Source organism: Ursus arctos, unplaced genomic scaffold (genome assembly GCF_023065955.2).
Source record: "Ursus arctos isolate Adak ecotype North America unplaced genomic scaffold, UrsArc2.0 scaffold_24, whole genome shotgun sequence".
Classification (NCBI taxonomy): domain Eukaryota; kingdom Metazoa; phylum Chordata; class Mammalia; order Carnivora; family Ursidae; genus Ursus; species Ursus arctos.
The window spans coordinates 21,069,795-21,086,348 of record NW_026622919.1 but is presented as its reverse complement, the minus strand read 5'-3'; the positions used below and the strand labels follow the sequence as shown (position 1 = coordinate 21,086,348).

Genomic DNA, 16,554 nt, shown 5'->3' with positions numbered 1-16,554 from the left:
CACAACTCGAGCCAACTCAAGACTTGTGAAATGGAAGCCCTGAGAGGTGAGGAGCCCACAGGCGTGTCTGTAGTCCCCATTAGTTATCTTATCCTAACCCCATTGCCACATAGAACCAGGATACCATGCAGTCCCTTAGCTTGGAAGTGTCAGGGACAGAAAAACTAATGAACTGTAGCCATCCTTTTCGCCTTTGTTAGTGTTTGGCAGGTGGGTTTCCCAGTGTAATGTGCCCAGTGTTAGTACAGCTGTCCCGGGTCTTAGATGAGGGGGAGGCACAGGTAGTTAGCTTTCTTCTTGAAAAGTCAAGACACTGGCACTGAAGTACCAAGAACCACAGCCTAAGAGGGAGGCTTCTCTCAATCTTCGTCAAGGTAAAGGAGCAATTTAGACCCTCAGCTGTGGCTTATGTGGCCAGTTACCAAGGCCACTGGGCCCCTGATGTACGCAGGTCAATCCCTAGCTTTGAAGTGACTGTTTTCTTCCAGATCCTGGGTGGGGTGGGAGTTTACTACAGAGGTTGATCTCAGCGTGGGGGAGCAATGGATTTAATGTGGAGCTGCTGGCATCTCTTCTTGTCTACCACAAATCCTTGTACACTGGGGGCGTGGACTTCATAGGACACCTTAAAACAGTTGGGACTCCCCCTACATCCCTTGGTGCTGCTGCTTGAGCTGGGGGACCATGACTCTTCTAACCCCTATTATTAATTCCTCTTAATGTCTGTTTGCTTTCCTCCTCCCCCACACGGTGATGGGTAACTATGGGCCTGATCTCCTGGGGTCATGCAAAGAATGCCAGCCAGTCTTGGGGGTAGGTTACCAGCAGGAAGAATGACTCTTAAGATGCTTCCCCCCTCACCCCTGCCTCTTGATTCTCCGGTCCTGCAGTTAGATCCCATTGCTCTCTGTTGCCCTGGTAACGAGCTCAGTGAGAAGAAACTCAAGCTCAGCAAAGCCCCCAGGTTGCCTGCCCTACCAGCCTGCCTCTTGGTGGGCAGAAAGGGAGTATAAAGGGCAGACAGATCAGCTTAGGTAGCCTTGCCCCATCCCCTTCTAGGGGCTGGGCTCAAAGTTGTTTTGCCACCATCTCCTCACAGTTGTTAATCATACCACTCTCCCACCACTTCTTCCATGCCTGCCCCCCTCCTCTGTGGGGTCAACACACAGGCCTGCTACCATGTGGGTGACCCAGAACAGGATTTGACAACCTCAAATCCTGAAGTTGTCACCCAGCATTGGCAGCCCATTAGGGTTGTATTGTCGCTCTGGGGCAGTGATTCTCAACCCAGTGTATTTGAATCACTTGGGGATCCTTTACGTGTCGTCCTTGCACAGGGACCAAGCTAATCTCTATATAGTTCCAATTTTAGTATAAGTGCTGCTAAAGCGAGCACCACCTGGGGATCTTTTAAAAAATACTAGAAACCTTGGCCTCACCTCAAAGATTTAATTGATGTAGAGTGTGGCCTAGGCATCAGTATTTCTGAGAAGTTCCCCTGGATTCCAATGTGTACTTGGGGCGAGAACCACTGTTCTAGGAGGCCATGACTCAATGCTGGCTTTCCTTCCTGATTGAAGTCCTTGAACTTAGTCTCTGTCCAATATCCTTGAGTAGTTGCAGGGGTACTGGGGTCCTACTCCCCAAGCTTTCAGTTTCCAGAAGTGTCTCTGCCTCTTATTTCCAGCCCCCACACCCACCACACTCCCCAATTCTTCCCCTTCCTAACCGACAATCCCAAATCCTGCCCAGAGAGGAGGTTACCAAGGCAACCAGCTTAATCTGGTAACTGTGGCATGTGCTGGGAGTGGAGCCCTCTCCTCTTCTTATTTGGTTCACAAAATGCCTGGGGAGCTCATAGCCACTCCAGCCAGTTTCTCCTCTTAACACCAGGGATAGTGGGGTGTCCAATAAAGGAAGCCCAGCAAGATGATACTTGGATCTCTATTCCAGGTTCTTAGCCAAAACTGCTCTCTCCCTTTTACTGTTCCCTTTCCAAACCCACAAACAGATGGGTGTGCAAAGCTTTATTTCTGTGAACACATGCTCTAGCACACATAGGACCAGATATGCACACACAGTGACATGTGTGTGGTACACACCCTGTTCAGTTCAACCACCACTCCCAGCCTTTAGCATTCCTGTCCCTGCCTGGTCCCCGCACAGTAAACAGGGGTGGGGCATTGTCCAAGGAGCTTCAATCCCTCTGCAACCTGGTGCCACTCCCCCACCTTGTTACTTTAACCTCGATGTGTTTACACTGAGTGTGTCTCTACACCCACCTCCTCCTTCTGGGGCAGTGTATCCTTAGGGACAGAGTGCTCCTGGCACAGGCATAGGAATACAGATCATTTAGAGTGCAAATTGGCACTACTTTCCCTGCTTCATGGCCATGTCAACTCTGGAGGGGCTCTCTATGCTTAATGATGTTGGTTGGCAGTTCTAGAGCTTGTCAATCATGTCTGTGGCCCTGCCATCTCCTGCTGCCAGCTGGGCTCAGGTGCCCTTGTATGCCTCATCTCCTCCCCCCTGCCTCCTGTATCTTCTCTTCACCCCAACTAGACCTGCCACAACCTGCTGCTCCCTGCCTGGCTCCTACCTGCCTGCCAGTACCTGCCTCTCACAAGCCAGGCCCTCACCACCTATTGTGCCCTACCAGAAAGGGCAGTTGGGCACCGCCCCCCAGTGCCAATGCCAATGCCAATGCACCCCAGGCCTTTCCAGCCCTTCTTATAGAAGGAAGATAAAGACCACAAATATGGCAACAGACCATACTGTCGGGGTTGAGAGGGACGCACACCCAATCAGCAATCTTTATAGGCCTCACCTGAGCACAGGTAAGCCCAAGTTGTGCAGGCCACACACCTGCCCTACTTCTTTGAAATGATACCTAAGAGCTCCTGTTAGCCCGCAAGCCAGGACTCACTCTCCATTGGTAAATCACTCCATCACCTTTGCCCTTAATTTCTGCATCTGCCCTGACGTCAATCCCGTTCAGCGCCTTACTATTTCCCTCGAGGCCAGCCCCAGCGCCCAAGTTCAAGCCTCGCGCGGCCCAGGGGGCGGGTCCAGAAAGGGCAGGGGCGGGGACTGGGCGGGGACTGGAGAAGGGGGCGCGGTCTCAGTTCTGCCACCTTCCCCCGGGCCAGGAGCGCAGCCGCCGCCGCCGCCGCCGCCGCCGCCGCGTCCTCTCTCAGCCTTGCGCTCCGCCCGCTGTCTCTGCCGCCGCAGCCCGGCCCAGGAGCGCAGAGCCCGGGGCACTGGCCCCGCAGCCTACCCGCCCTCCGGGCCGCGTGCCGGCTGCAACCGACATGGGGGGCCACTAAGAGCGAGCACTCTTTCCCTCTGGCACCTCCCCGGGCCACTGGCCACTGGACCCCGGCCAGCGAGCCGCGGGCACCTCTGGCCCCCAGTCCGGCGCCTGGCACAGCCCTCCGCTCTGCCCCTCCGGCTCTGAGCATCGTGTCCCCGCCCCCCCCGCCCGCGCCTGGGACACCTGGGTCCCCCGGCGGCCCCGAGGAGAGGGGCGGGGGGGGGCATGAAGCCGTTGGAGAAATTTTTGAAGAAGCAGACGTCGCAGCTGGCGGGGCGAACGGTGGCGGGAGGTCCCGGCGGAGGTCCGGGAAGCTGCTGCGGGCCTGGCGGGGGCGGGGGGCCTGGCGGGGGCGGCGGTCCAACCGGGGGACTGCGGCCGCTGCAGCGGCGTCAGAGCGTGTCTCGCCTGCTGCTCCCAGCTTTCCTCCGGGAGCCCCCCGCCGAGCCGGGGCTGGAGCCGCCCCCTGAAGAGGAAGGGGGAGAGCCGGCGGGGGTCGCGGAGGAGCTCGGCAGCGGGGGTCCCTGTTGGCTACAGCTCGAGGAGGTGCCGGGGCCCGGGCCGCTCGGGGGAGGGGGGCCCCTGCGCTCCCCTTCCTCGTACTCCTCTGACGAGCTGTCCCCGGGCGAGCCCCTGACTTCCCCTCCCTGGGCCCCCCTGGGCGCCCCCGAGCGGCCGGAGCATCTTCTGAACCGGGTGCTGGAGCGGCTCGCCGGAGGGGCCACCAGGGACAGCGCCGCCTCAGGTAAGGCTCATCCATCCCGGAGGAGGGGGTTGCTACCGGTTCCTCTTCCTTGCCCTTGGACAGTGGGGGGGTGGGGGTGGGGGTGGGGGGCGCTTGGCTGGGAGCCTCGGTGTGGGGTTGAGCAGTCACTGAAGTGGGGCAGCGGCCTAGGAGAGGAACAGACCCTTATGCAGGAGGGAAGCGGCAGTGCCACCTTCCTCCCTGTAGCAGCCTCACCCACCAGCTGGAGAAGCTGAACCTCTTTCTCTCCTTAAGCCACACTTCCTTTCTCCTGGACATTTTACCCACAGATTCTCATGGGTCCCTGGTGTTGCCTACCTCCTTCTGTGGCCCCAAATTAAGGCCTGACACACTAAGATGGAAGCTACCCTGAGCAGACCGTGCTCCACCCCCACACCCCCACCTCAAGAGGTGCTTTCCAAGACCTGAAAGACCTTCAAGTCCCCGATTCTGTTCAGAAGCCCCAGAGCACAGGGCTGGCCCACTCAGTGGGGCAGTGCCAGACAGGCTCAGGGCCCAAGTTGCCTTTTGGCCTTGGGCAAAGGCATGCTCTGTCCTTAGCAGCTTGGGGGGAAGGAGGTGTTCTAGTTGGGGGAGAGGTGGCTGGGCAGGCAGACATCAGGACCCTGCAGCATCCTGGAGGGATTCTGAGCCCCTCCAACTCCCACCCTTCGCAAGGCAGGCCCCAGCACACGGCCTCTTTAAAAAATAATAGCCACACCCTGAGAAGCTTATTCCCTAAATGATGATGCTGTTTCACCACTCCCCACCAGCACCCCTACTAAGGGGACTTTGAGGAAACTGAGGCCCCAAACTGCTGGTTAGTGGTGGAGGTAGAAGACTGGCGGGTCTTTAGGTCTGCCTCTCAGCATTTCACGAAGCCCCGCAGGGTCTGAGGATGGGAGCCCTGGTCGAGGGCCTAAAGATGGGGGTTTCACACTTTCTTTTAGACCTCTGCAGGGAGCCTGGACCTAGGCATGTGGAATAGGTCACCGCTCCCCTAGATTTTTCTCAAGACCTGGGTCCTCTCCTTGGCTCAGCTGTCGTTGCCCTGGGGAGCTGACACCTTTTGGATTTAATTAGAAAAATATCAGACACACACAGCTCTCCTAACCATAACTTCCCGCCTACACCACACACCCTGTGTCTCTATGACACATTCCCTGGGGAGGCTGTGCATTGGACCAGAGCCTGGCTTGGAAGAGGCAGACGCCAAACTGTAGCCCCCATAGCAGCATCTCCCCCACTCTGCCCCATGTTCCTCTTCCTTTGCTCTGGCTTCGCTCTCCCATGAGATAGATAGGAAGGACGGTGGGCATTACTATTCCTTGTCGACATCTTTGGAGCCAGGCGTCACAGCTGGGGCTCTCAGACTCACTTTAAGAACATAACAGGGTAGCGAGGCAAAGAGGAAAAGGGAGAATCTGTCTTTCCCCTTCCACGGGGACGTGGTGCCACACACTCCACCTGGTCTCTCGTGGGGAAGGACTCCTGAATTGATTGTCACCCTATTTCCTGGGCTGGCAAGCTAGATGCCCCGAGTAACTGGTTTGGGGAACCTCAAACCAGTCCCAGGGTAAATGAGAATCACCTTAACCTCCCACTCTGATATTCTCCAATATAACCAATGTTCTCAAGCCATCCTGTCTTCCTCCCAGGGTGTGTGGGAGGGGGGACTTACAGAAGTTATCCTCAAACCAGTCAAAGGCTCGCAAACATCTAAGCAGCCCTATCTAACCACTGTGCTCTACCCTGGCACACTGCTTGCCTCAGGCATATTGAGAAAAGAACAAAGACTCAGGAGTCTGGGTTTCTACTCCAGCTCCACGCAAGTCCCTCCCAGCTCTGGGCCTCAGTTTCTCAATTGTGAAATCCAACAGTTGAAGTAGAGGATCTGGTGTTGGTTCTCCTCCTCCCCCTTCAGAGGCCAGGGGATGGTGCGCCAAGGGACGTCAGAAGCCTTGGTTTTGTCCTGGGGCAGTGCCTGGGGACCTGGCCCTAACCTGTCCTGGTGAGGACACCTGGCTCCCTCCCTGCTCCCTGCCTGTCTCTGTGTGCCAGGCTGCCCTGCCCCACCCCAGGGCTGGCTGCAAGTCAGGGCGACCTTGTACCTGGCTGACTGGCTGAGCCAGGCCCAGATGGGGGAGTGGAGGGGAAAAGGGTGGTGAGAGCCACTCCCCTCCACCCTTCCATCATTAACCCTTCCATCTCTGGGCATCCAGAGGACACAGGGCTTCTATTTAAAGGCTTTTGGGATCAAAGAGATGGCAGTCACTCCCTCTCCTTTTTAATGCGGCTGGTTCTCACCTGCCCAGTTGGAACTCAGAGCTGTTAGGTAGGGAGTAGGGAGGGGAGGAGGGATACAGAGACACACACACACACACACACACACACACACACACACACACACACACCACTGACCCTAACCTCCGCGTTTGGAAGTTCTTTTCTAGAGACTCTTCTGTGGTCGACCTCTTTTTTGGGGCAGATCTCAAGCTTGCCTTATTATCTGACCAGCTTCCCACACGCGTTGAAGAGTAGTGGGCGTGGCCATCAAAGGGCGCCCCCTCCTTCCCTCCAGCTGCCTTGGCAGCTGCCAACCCCACCCCCGCAGCGGCTGCCCAGAACCTTCACACGTGTGTGTGCGCGCGCGCTTGTGCAGAGCATGACGGGGCAGGTGGCTGGGGCTCCAGCCTGGCTAAGAACTCACTCTAGGAGGCAAAGAGAAGGGGGGGTAGTGAGTGTCCAGTCGGGTCCTGGAAGTGCCCGCCTGACATCAGTGGCGCCAATTGATCTCTACAGATATCCTGCTGGATGACATCGTCCTCACCCATTCTCTCTTCCTCCCCACGGAGAAATTTCTGCAGGAGCTACACGAGTAATATCCTTTTATGGAGCTTGCTATAGGGGAGGTCAGGAGGAAGCCACGCCCCTTACCCCACATGTGATATCAGGCCCTCAGCTCAACCCAGCACTCCTGGGTTTCAATTCCAGGGGTTTGACTCACCAGCTCTGTGACCTTGGGCGGACCCCCTAACCTCCTGGGGCCTCAGTTTCCTCTTCTGTAAAAAGGGGGTAAATAGCACCTGCCCTGCGTACCTACGGGGCTGTTGTGGAGATCCTTCTGATAGTAGATGTGGGAGTGCTTTGGAGACGGCAGAGCCCTGTGCAAATGCAAGGTGTTATTATTCTATTAAGAGAGCCTCTGTCCCCACTGAATTGTTGCTCTAAACATCTGGTTGCCCCGTGGGTTATTATAGGGTCCGATGTAAACATCAGGTCACAGCTGTGCTTCGGTGGGGTCTGCTAGAAACAGGCCACTGGCCGGGCTATTCGTAGGGTCTCATGTAACCATAGGGCCTCTCACTGAGTTATTTTAGGATCTAATTGTAAATGTCAGGCCACTGAGCAGAATACCATAGGCTCTCTTAGAAACACCAGGCCATACACGGAGGTATGGTCAGGTCTGTGGTAAGCATCATTGGCCTTTACCAACTCCAGGTTATGCGCTGGTCAGAGGTTGGGTGGGTCCAGGCACAGTATCTTCAAGTGAAATTCAAATAGGCAGGATGTGGTCAGATGGACGTGGTCAAGCGGGTGCCATCCCTACCTACTCTGAGCAAAAGCCCAGGCTGGGGCATGAAGGGGTCTTGGCTCCAGGGACCCCTGGACCTCCCTTCTCCCTGGCCCCAGACCTAGAGAATATTTGGGAGGGTTTAGCCACCCACTGCTTCTCATCTCCCTTCCTAGTTTCCTCAGGTCTGCCTGCCCAGGGCTTTTTCTTAACTAAGGGGTCAGTTTTGTTTGGGCAGGAGGTATGGAGGGCCCCGAGGGGCTGGGCCGGAAGCAGGCCTGTCTAGCCATGCTCCTTCACTTCCTGGACACCTACCAGGGGCTGCTGCAGGAGGAAGAGGGGGCCGGCCGCATCATCAAGGTGGGCCTGGGAAGAGAAGGCGGGTGAGCAGGCTATTAGCTCTGGAAGGGGGCTCCTTGGAAGGGGCCATACTCCTCAAGCTGGGTACCTGGAAGGAGAAGATGCCAGTGGACCTCAGTTTATATGGTTCCTCTACGCTCAAAGACATGGAGACCCTGCCCCAGCCCTTGCCGATAGCGAAGCTTGGGATGAGACCCCTGCCTTTATCTTCTCTCTCCTCTGCTCCCCAGGATCTGTACCTGCTGATTATGAAGGATGAGTCCCTTTACCAGGACCTCCGAGAGGACACACTGAGGCTGCACCAGCTTGTGGAAACAGTGGAGCTAAAGTGAGGGCAATGGGTTGGGGGAGGGGATAGGACAGACGTCCGCCATGTTCCTCTGTCACAGGGACTGCCTCTGGCCTTTTGACTCCAGTGTGGCTTTATTTCAGCCCCTTTCTCTCGCTAGAGGGTAGCAGAAAGCACGGCCTCCAGTCACTGTCTTGCCCATTCTCCCATTCATCTCTTCATCAATCCAGTGGTGTACTGGTACATATTTAACAACCAGCGTTTCAGGAAAAAAAAAAAAAAAAGCCCCTATTTGTAGCTTTTGCTGATTCCCATGGTGTAAATTCTCTCGCTGGCTGATTTCCAACTACCGACATGACGTCACTGAATGTGATGTTGGGAAGAAATGTGCAGTAGCAGGCCATTACGTAGTATTTTCACCACACAAATACAAGAGAGGTAAATAACATCAAGAGCATTGATAATAGCAAAATAGAGTAAAACAGGATACTACCTTTTGTGGTAATAATGTCACTAGAAGTTTATAAAACTTTTTTTTTTATTAATGGCTGTTTAAAAACTCATTGGCAGAATCTCCCCAGATTTCACCGTCTTGCTCTCATGAGCCACTGCGAGACAGCTTCAGGACTCCAGCGCATCCATCCATCCGTCCATTCCTCTGACCATTTCAGTCTCTCTTCACTCCATTTCCACCACCACAACCCTCGTTCAGGCCTCATTAGCTCTCACCTGGATTACTGCCACAGCCTCCTGCCCGGGGATTCAACTCACGGTCTTGCGTCCTCTCCCTTCTTATGCTGACACCAGAGAGATCTTTCCAGTTTGACGACATCATGCTCCTCTTTCAAAAACATCCAGGGCTCCCTATTGCCCACAAGTCAAAATTGTAACACCCTTGCCCAGCATTCAACGCCCCGTCTTTCTGCTGATGCTTCCTGCCTCATCTCCCACAACCCCCAGCCCCCACGACACTCCCTATACACCCCACCATTCTCTGAACTTCTGGGCATTCCCAATCCCAATTTCCTGCCATCATTTCTATGGTCCACCCCAGAAGGACCACACTGTATCCGCTTCTTTCTGTTGTCCTTCAAGGCCCCGGTCAAATACCATCTTCCACTGAAAGTTCCCCCTCCCTCATGCCAACAGAACTCTCCTTGTACCTTTGTGATATCACCTAACACCTCCTGTCTCGTGTTAGAAGTAGCTGTATACACGTCTGTCTCCCTCCCAGGCTGTGAAGTCCTTGTCGGCAAAATTCAGGAAACAGCAGATGACCTACACCTACCATGTGCCAAGTAGTGTGCTAGGCCTGGAGGGTGAAAAAAAAAAAAAAAAAGTCCAGGAAGGACTAAGCCCAGCCCTCAAAAGCTCTCAGTCTTGCAGAAGAGATAAGATACGCACATAAACAAATATTAGCCCAGTGTCCTACGGCAGCTGATGCCAAAAAGTGACCTTTCCTGGTGGGTGGGGTGGATCAGAGAATTGGTGCAAGAGGTGGCATATGATCTGGGTCGCTCGGACAGTTGTCCCATGCTGGTCGTTGTCTCCCTTCTGACCTCCTTCACCGCTTTCTGAACCCGGTGCTGGTGGATCCTTGACTCTGTTCTGATAAGCCCTTGCTTGATGTTGCCTGCCTGGCGCTCCGTATGCGTGACAGGACCTCCTGACACCCAGCTGTGTCCATGCCAGGATCCCAGAGGAAAGCCAGCCGCCCAGCAAGCAAGTGAAGCCTCTCTTCCGCCACTTCCGCCGGATCGACTCCTGTCTGCAGACCCGAGTGGCCTTCCGGGGCTCTGATGAGAGTGAGTGTGGGCAGCAAGATGGGGAGAGCTTCTGGAGCGGCTCAGAGGGCCCTTTGGGGTCTCTGGGTTTGGGGCACCTTCCGTGGAGTCTCCTGGTGTGGTAGGATGTCCTTTTGACAGCCTCTGTTGACGGTGGGGGGTGAGATGGGCGGGGAAACAGACATGGCAGGGGCCTGGGCCAGTGGGGCCGTTCCTCCTGCTAACGGAAAGCCACCGTCCTGTCTCTGGCCAGTCTTCTGCCGGGTCTACATGCCTGACCACTCTTACGTGACCATCCGCAGCCGCCTCTCGGCGTCTGTGCAGGACATCCTGGGCTCTGTGACAGAGAAGCTGCAGTACTCGGAGGAGCCTGCCGGGCGCGAGGACTCCCTCATCCTGGTAGCGGTGGCTTCCTCGGGAGGTGAGGCTCGGGAAGAGCTGGGCAGGGTGGTCGTGGGGGCAGGAGAGGAGAAACTCGAAAGCCCAGTGCTCCGGGGCAGGGGTGCAGACGACTTGTACGCCCCAGCTACCCAAAGTGTGGTCCTGGGACCAGCCACAGGAGCATCGCCGACCTGGGAGCTTATTAAAACTGCAGTACCTCCCACCCTACTCCACACCTGCCGATTCAGAAAGAGCATCTTAACGATTCCCAGGCGATGCCCATGCGTAGTAAAGTTTGGAAAGCGCTGGTCCAAGAACTTGGATTTGGAGCCGGGTGCTTGTCTCTTCCTCACCTGGGGATCCGACTCCTTAACCTCCCAGAGCATCTGAGGATGCTGCGTTTTTGAGGCTAAAAACACACGGTAGGCCTCCAACTCCCGTGGGAAGGCAGAAAGCCTGCCCCGTAGCCAGAGCCCTATCTTCCTCTGAGGCAAGGAGAAAAAGTTCCGGTGTCACCGGGATGACAGAATGAGAGGAGAGCTGGGGAAGAATGTTGGGGGTAAAAAGGAGGTTATGAATGCAAGAGAAATCATTAGCTGAAAAATTTCAGATAAATATGGCATAAACTGGTGATAACATAACACGAGTCCCATTAGTCTAGAACGTGTCTGTGCAGGGTTAGGAGTTTCCAGATGGGATGGCCACAGTGGCTGGGGTGTGTGAGGGTGCAGGTGGTTGGGGCTGAGGCAGAGCAGCTCGTTCTCCTGCAGAGAAGGTCCTTCTCCAGCCCACGGAAGACTGTGTGTTCACCACGCTGGGCATCAACAGCCACCTGTTTGCCTGCACACGGGACAGCTATGAGGCCCTGGTAAGAACTCCGGCACAAGGCCTCGGCTGCAAGCCAGGGCCCAGAGGGGCTGTGGGCAGAAACTCACAAGTCCAGAGTGGAGTCCAGCCCGTGTCCCTGCGTGCCACCAGATGCCCCTCCCTGAGGAGATCCAGGTGTCCCCTGGAGACACAGAGATCCACCGCGTGGAGCCTGAGGACGTGGCCAACCACCTTACCGCCTTCCACTGGGAGCTGTTCCGATGCGTGCACGAGGTGGGCACTGTAGCTGGTGCTGGGCTGGGGGGCCTGGGGGGAGAAATGTGCCAACGTGGGGGGCCTGGAGATGGGCAACGTGTGCAGCTGAACTTGGGTTTAGAAGGCTGGCTGGCAGGGGGCCCTTGGGCAATTCACCCCAACTCACCCCACACTCTCTGAGCCTTGCGTCCTCCATCCAGGAAAACAAAAACAAAAACAAAAAAACAGCAAAGAGAGAGACCCCCTTAGTAAGGTGGGTCTTACATAGAACCTGATCCATGGTTAGTATTTTTAAACTACTCCCTATTAAAGAAAGAAAACAAGGCAGTCACAAGTCACAGGCATGTCTATCAGATGGTTCAAGGGCCTGGCCCCTAGTCAGTGCTCGGTAGATAGCACAGTATTATTAATGTGACTCCCCCCCATCTCTGTTGCAACCCGTCTTGTCCCTGGTTTCTCCTCTTGCCCCGCCCCCGTCCCGGCCCCGCCCTCCGGCCTTTCCCTCCGCGGGCGCACCCGCCGCCGGCCCACCGCCACCCCCCACGCGCCGCGGCCGTCACGCCACGCCACGCCACGCGGGTGCAGCTGGAATTCGTGGACTACGTGTTCCACGGGGAGCGCGGCCGCCGGGAGACGGCCAACCTGGAGCTGTTGCTGCAGCGCTGCAGCGAGGTCACGCACTGGGTGGCCACCGAGGTGCTGCTGTGCGAGGCCCCGGGCAAGCGCGCGCAGCTGCTCAAGAAGTTCCTCAAGATCGCGGCCATGTGAGTGCGGCCGCGCGGCGGAGGGGGGGCGCCGGGGGGCCCCCCGGGCGCGCCCTGACCCCGCCTCCCACCCCCGTCCCCCGCAGCTGCAAGCAGAACCAGGACCTGCTGTCCTTCTACGCCGTGGTCATGGGGCTGGACAACGCCGCGGTCAGCCGCCTGCGGCTCACCTGGGAGGTGATGACACGGCTGCCCCTTGCTCTCCCCCCGCTTGTGCTGGCCCCGCTCGGGGATCTCGGCCTCCCGGGGTCACCCCAGGGCGGCCTCCCACGGCTGCGGCGGGTCGGTAGGAACCTTTGTGCCGGGAGGAAGGAGGCGCCCTCTTCTGGCAGATCCTGCCCCCGGGCACGCAGCTTGGCTAATGGACCCTGTCTGTCCCCCTGCAAAATAGGAAAAAAGCCGGAATCCCCGCGGGCGGGGGCTGGCAGCCCAGGCCAGGTCGCAGACTTGGATCCTGGATTTCAGCCAGCACTCAGTGAGGTCCCTCGTGCATGGCGTATGCCTAAGCAGAGGCTCGAATTCCCCAAAATAATTTGTTCCCCTGGGCTGCTTCAAGCTCCCCAGACCGCACCAAGGGCTGACTCTATTTCCCCACCCACCAGTTTGCCAGCCCCCTGCAAGACAGCCAGGCCCTTTTCCCCTCTGACACCTGGGGATTAGCCAGAGCTGCCGTGAAACCCAAGGAGCTCCACTCACATTCCTTCTCCTTTCTTCAAACTCTCTGCAGAAACTGCCAGGGAAATTCAAGAACTTGTTCCGCAAATTTGAGAACCTGACAGTGAGTGGGTTCAGCTCTTTTATCTGCCCCTGAACTTGTACCCCAGAGGCCCTCTGTTCCCCTCAACCTTCTTCCTCAAGCTTCCCTGCAAGGTTTTTAGTGCCTGAGACACCCCCCCCCCCCCGTGCTGGGAGGGGAGGAGATGGGAGGATTGCCACCCCGTTTTCCTGGGAGGAGGGAGAAGAACAGTCAAGCCCCTCCCCACCTCACCCCCAGCTAGACCCCCCTACATACCCCTCTCTGATCAGAGATGGACCTAGGGCAGGGGGACGAAGGAGGAGTAAGGGACATCTTTAAGGTGCTCTGGGACTATGTGCCCCTTTACCTGTCTGCCTCGGACTGCCAGGACCCCTGCAGGAACCACAAAAGCTACCGAGAAGTGATCTCCAAGATGAAACCTCCCGTGATTCCCTTCGTGCCTCTGATCCTCAAAGGTGAGAGTCACTCCCGTGCCCTTCTAGCCGCCCTCTCCGTGCCCCAGTTCCGGCTCTCAACCCCTGGCACTCAGCTGTGGGTGCCCGCCTGCAGGAGCCCCCCATTGAGCGGTTGTGGGGGAGGGGGGGAGGGGCCCTTGAGACCTCCTCTCTTCTTCCTCCCATGGGCTTCTTTTCCATCCCCTAGACCTGACTTTCCTGCACGAGGGGAGTAAGACCCTTGTCGATGGTTTGGTGAACATTGAGAAGCTGGTGAGTGCCACTGCCGACCCTGGCCCGGGTGCGGGGGGGCTGGCAACCTTCCCCCTCTCCTGGCAGATCCCTAAAGATAGCAGCCTACCTCCTTGGTGCCCAGCTTGCCTAACAGACTCCTGACTGTCCCTGGTGGCATAGGGGTGGGGGGGTCACAACGCTACCTCTCCTCACCGGCCGGTTACACCCCTCCTTTGGTTCTTCAGAGACCCTCCAGAATTAGACCCTGGAGGGAGCAGGGTAAAACCAGCAGAATCGGAGAATGGAGCAAGGGGAGCGTTAGAGGGGGGGACATCTTTCTGTACCCTTTTAAGGGCTCATTCCTTGTCATCTCCCAGCATTCAGTGGCCGAAAAAGTGAGGACAATCCGCAAGTACCGGAGCCGGCCCCTTTGTGAGTACCTGTGAAACTGAGAGTTTCACAGGTGGAGCTCTGACTGAGTGGGAGGGCTCAGTTCTTTATCTCCTTAAACTTGTCTCTCTCCTCCCTTTCCTTGGCCTCCCCGGGGGCCCTCCTGCCCAGCACCTGTCCCAAATCCACACCCCGCTCCTCTGGCTGGTATGCGCATAGAGCGAGAAGGGAGGCTCAGAGGCTGACCCCTTCTCTCGTCACCCCTCAGGCCTGGACATGGAGGCATCCCCCCATCACCTGCAGACCAAGGCCTATGTGCGCCAGTTCCAGGTCATCGACAACCAGAACCTCCTCTTCGAGCTCTCCTACAAGCTGGAGGCTAATAGTCAGTGAGAACAGAGGCTCTGGTCAGTGCCCCACCAAGGTCCTCGGGCACCTGGCACTCAAGCACTTTGCACGATGTCCCAAATGACCCCTGACATCTTTCCGCTGGAGTGACTTCCTGCCCCTCAGGAAAGAGTCAGATGGACTTAGCCCTGGACTCATAAGCCTGTTCATCCTGCTGAAGTCCTCTCCCCCTTGCTCCTTCCAGCCAAAACCACACTCTGCTGGTCCCTGCCCTCGCAGGGAAGGGGGGGGCAGAGGGCTCCTTCCTCTCTGCCCTCTCATCAAAGTCCGTTCCAGAGATGGAGTTTCCAGCCTCCTCCCAGGCAGGCAGGAAAGCTGCCCACCCTCCTGTCTCCCAGAGCGGAATCGTGGGAGGGATTGGCAGCCTTCCTCTCCACCCGTCCGGCCTCTCCCTGGTCAGGGCTGGGACCCCTGGATGTACCCCCCAGAATATTATATCACCCTTGTGTCTGTGTGTGTGTGTGTGTGTGCGCCTGTCCCCTTTAAGAAGCAGGAGTGCATCCGGCAGTTGAGGGAGGGTGTTGTGTGTAGAGGGGGTCCTTCTGTTTGGTGCTACCCTGGTCTACTCTGCCCTGCGATGATGGTGCGGGGTGCTTTCCCCACCCCCACCGCTCCCTGCTCAGCTCCTTTCGCTGCCCTGCGTGCCCAAGCCCGTGAATGAAGCTGTTCCTGGGGCAGGGGCAGCAGCAGGTGGGAAGGGTTACTGGTCGGCCCTTGGGAGTCCCCCACTCAGGCCTCCCCAGGGTCTCTGGGTGGGCTCCAATGAGACCGTGGAAGATGCTCAGGGAAACCCAGGCCTAAGCCGCCTGCAGGACGCTCCCTCTGCATTGTGGGGCGGGGCGAGGCGGTGTTAGGAGTTGAAGGTGTCTGCTGCCTGCACTCCTGCTTTCGGGGTGTCTACTGCTAAGAAGGGAGCTGTCATCCCCCTTCTGGCTCTTCTGTGGGGCACCAACCCATGGTCTCTATCCTTCTCCCTGTCTTGACTTCTCCCTGGGTCCTCCCCATCAGAGCTGGGGTGGGGTGGACCCCTGTACCTGGGCAGGCAGCCCCCAGGAGTGAGAGGGGAGGGAATGGCCTAGACTGTAAAGGCAAAACCGGACTGTGGTGACGCCTTTAATACCTCTCGGCCTCCCCACCCTCTCCCACACGGGCCTCCAGGGCCGAGGGGCGCAGGGCTCCTGGCAGCTACTGGGTGAGGTGTCCCGGCACAGCCTCACCCCCCTTTTCTGGCACCACCTCTTTCCCTGCTGAAGAGGCAGAGGCAGCAACAGCGAAAGCAGCTGCTGTTCCTGCTCTGAGGGTGTACATATTTTTTATCAAAAGCTCTGGAATTGTAAATTTATTTTTTAAAACTCAAAGAGGGGAAGAGCCTTGTATCATATGTAAACATTGTATCATAGGTTATGTTGCACAGTCCCTTTTATACAGTGGTCTGTCCTGTTCCTGCCACCAAAACATGTGTATGGGCCCCCACCCCCACCTGCACATACACAGGCACTGTGTCCCACCTCCTCCACCCCTTCCAGACACTGACCATACCCCCCCTCCCCTCCCTGCTTCCTCGCCGCAGCTGTCCCCGCGCCCTCCTCTCCCTGCGGCCCCCTCCCTCCTGACCCCACTCGCTGGCAGCCTTCTCCCGAAGCTCCCACAACCCTCCTCAAGCCCTGGGGGCCGCTGGTCCCGTCTCAGCTGCTGCCCGCCCCAGGTCCTGATGCCTGCCCCGCTGCTGCCCAGCTCGGCCGGAGTGAACCGCGTGTGCTGTACTGGTTCGGTTGTCTGCAGAGACCGCGGGGTGGAGAAAAAGCTGATAAAGTCTATGAATCGAGTTGCTTGCTGTGCTCCGTTCTGTTTCTCTGAGGCTGGGGCAGGGACTGAGGGAGGGAAGAGGGGACCCCCTCTCGGCGCACGGGGCCCCTCAGCAGGGCTGTTCTGGAATAACTGAAAATGCGGTTGAGAGGGAAAGGGGCCAACGTCATGAGCCTCGTCACATAGTGTCTGGAACTGGGCAGAGTGGAAGCTAGTTCTTCCACCTTTGGGA

The 16,554-nt window shown here is 57.2% G+C and overlaps 1 protein-coding gene and 1 pseudogene across 1 annotated transcript; one reads left to right on the top strand and one right to left on the bottom strand.

Annotated features, from left to right (window-relative positions):
• Positions 1 to 1,299: 1,299 nt before the first annotated feature.
• Positions 1,300 to 1,396, bottom strand: LOC113265707 (U6 spliceosomal RNA; annotated as a pseudogene).
• Positions 1,397 to 3,216: 1,820 nt separating this feature from the next.
• On the top strand, positions 3,217 to 16,339 carry RAPGEFL1 (Rap guanine nucleotide exchange factor like 1). Its single transcript, XM_026512904.4, has 15 exons — positions 3,217 to 4,058; positions 6,861 to 6,936; positions 7,851 to 7,992; positions 8,223 to 8,320; positions 9,974 to 10,086; positions 10,319 to 10,486; positions 11,217 to 11,314; positions 11,425 to 11,547; positions 12,115 to 12,293; positions 12,380 to 12,470; positions 13,021 to 13,071; positions 13,418 to 13,505; positions 13,693 to 13,757; positions 14,096 to 14,150; positions 14,377 to 16,339. The coding sequence occupies exons 1-15, from the start codon at positions 3,539 to 3,541 to the stop codon at positions 14,499 to 14,501; spliced, it is 1,992 nt and encodes a 663-aa protein (XP_026368689.1). The 5' UTR covers positions 3,217 to 3,538; the 3' UTR covers positions 14,502 to 16,339.
• The last annotated feature ends 215 nt before the right edge of the window (positions 16,340 to 16,554 follow it).

Bases quoted from the DNA above. Each gene is read 5' to 3' on its own strand.
- RAPGEFL1 (XM_026512904.4), top strand. From the start codon at position 3,539: ATGAAGCCGTTGGAGAAATTTTTGAAGAAGCAGACGTCGCAGCTGGCG. The intron at 6,937-7,850 runs GTAATATCCTTT...TCTTAACTAAGG, and splicing joins TTTCTGCAGGAGCTACACGA to GGTCAGTTTTGTTTGGGCAG. The intron at 14,151-14,376 runs GTGAGTACCTGT...GTCACCCCTCAG, and splicing joins GTACCGGAGCCGGCCCCTTT to GCCTGGACATGGAGGCATCC.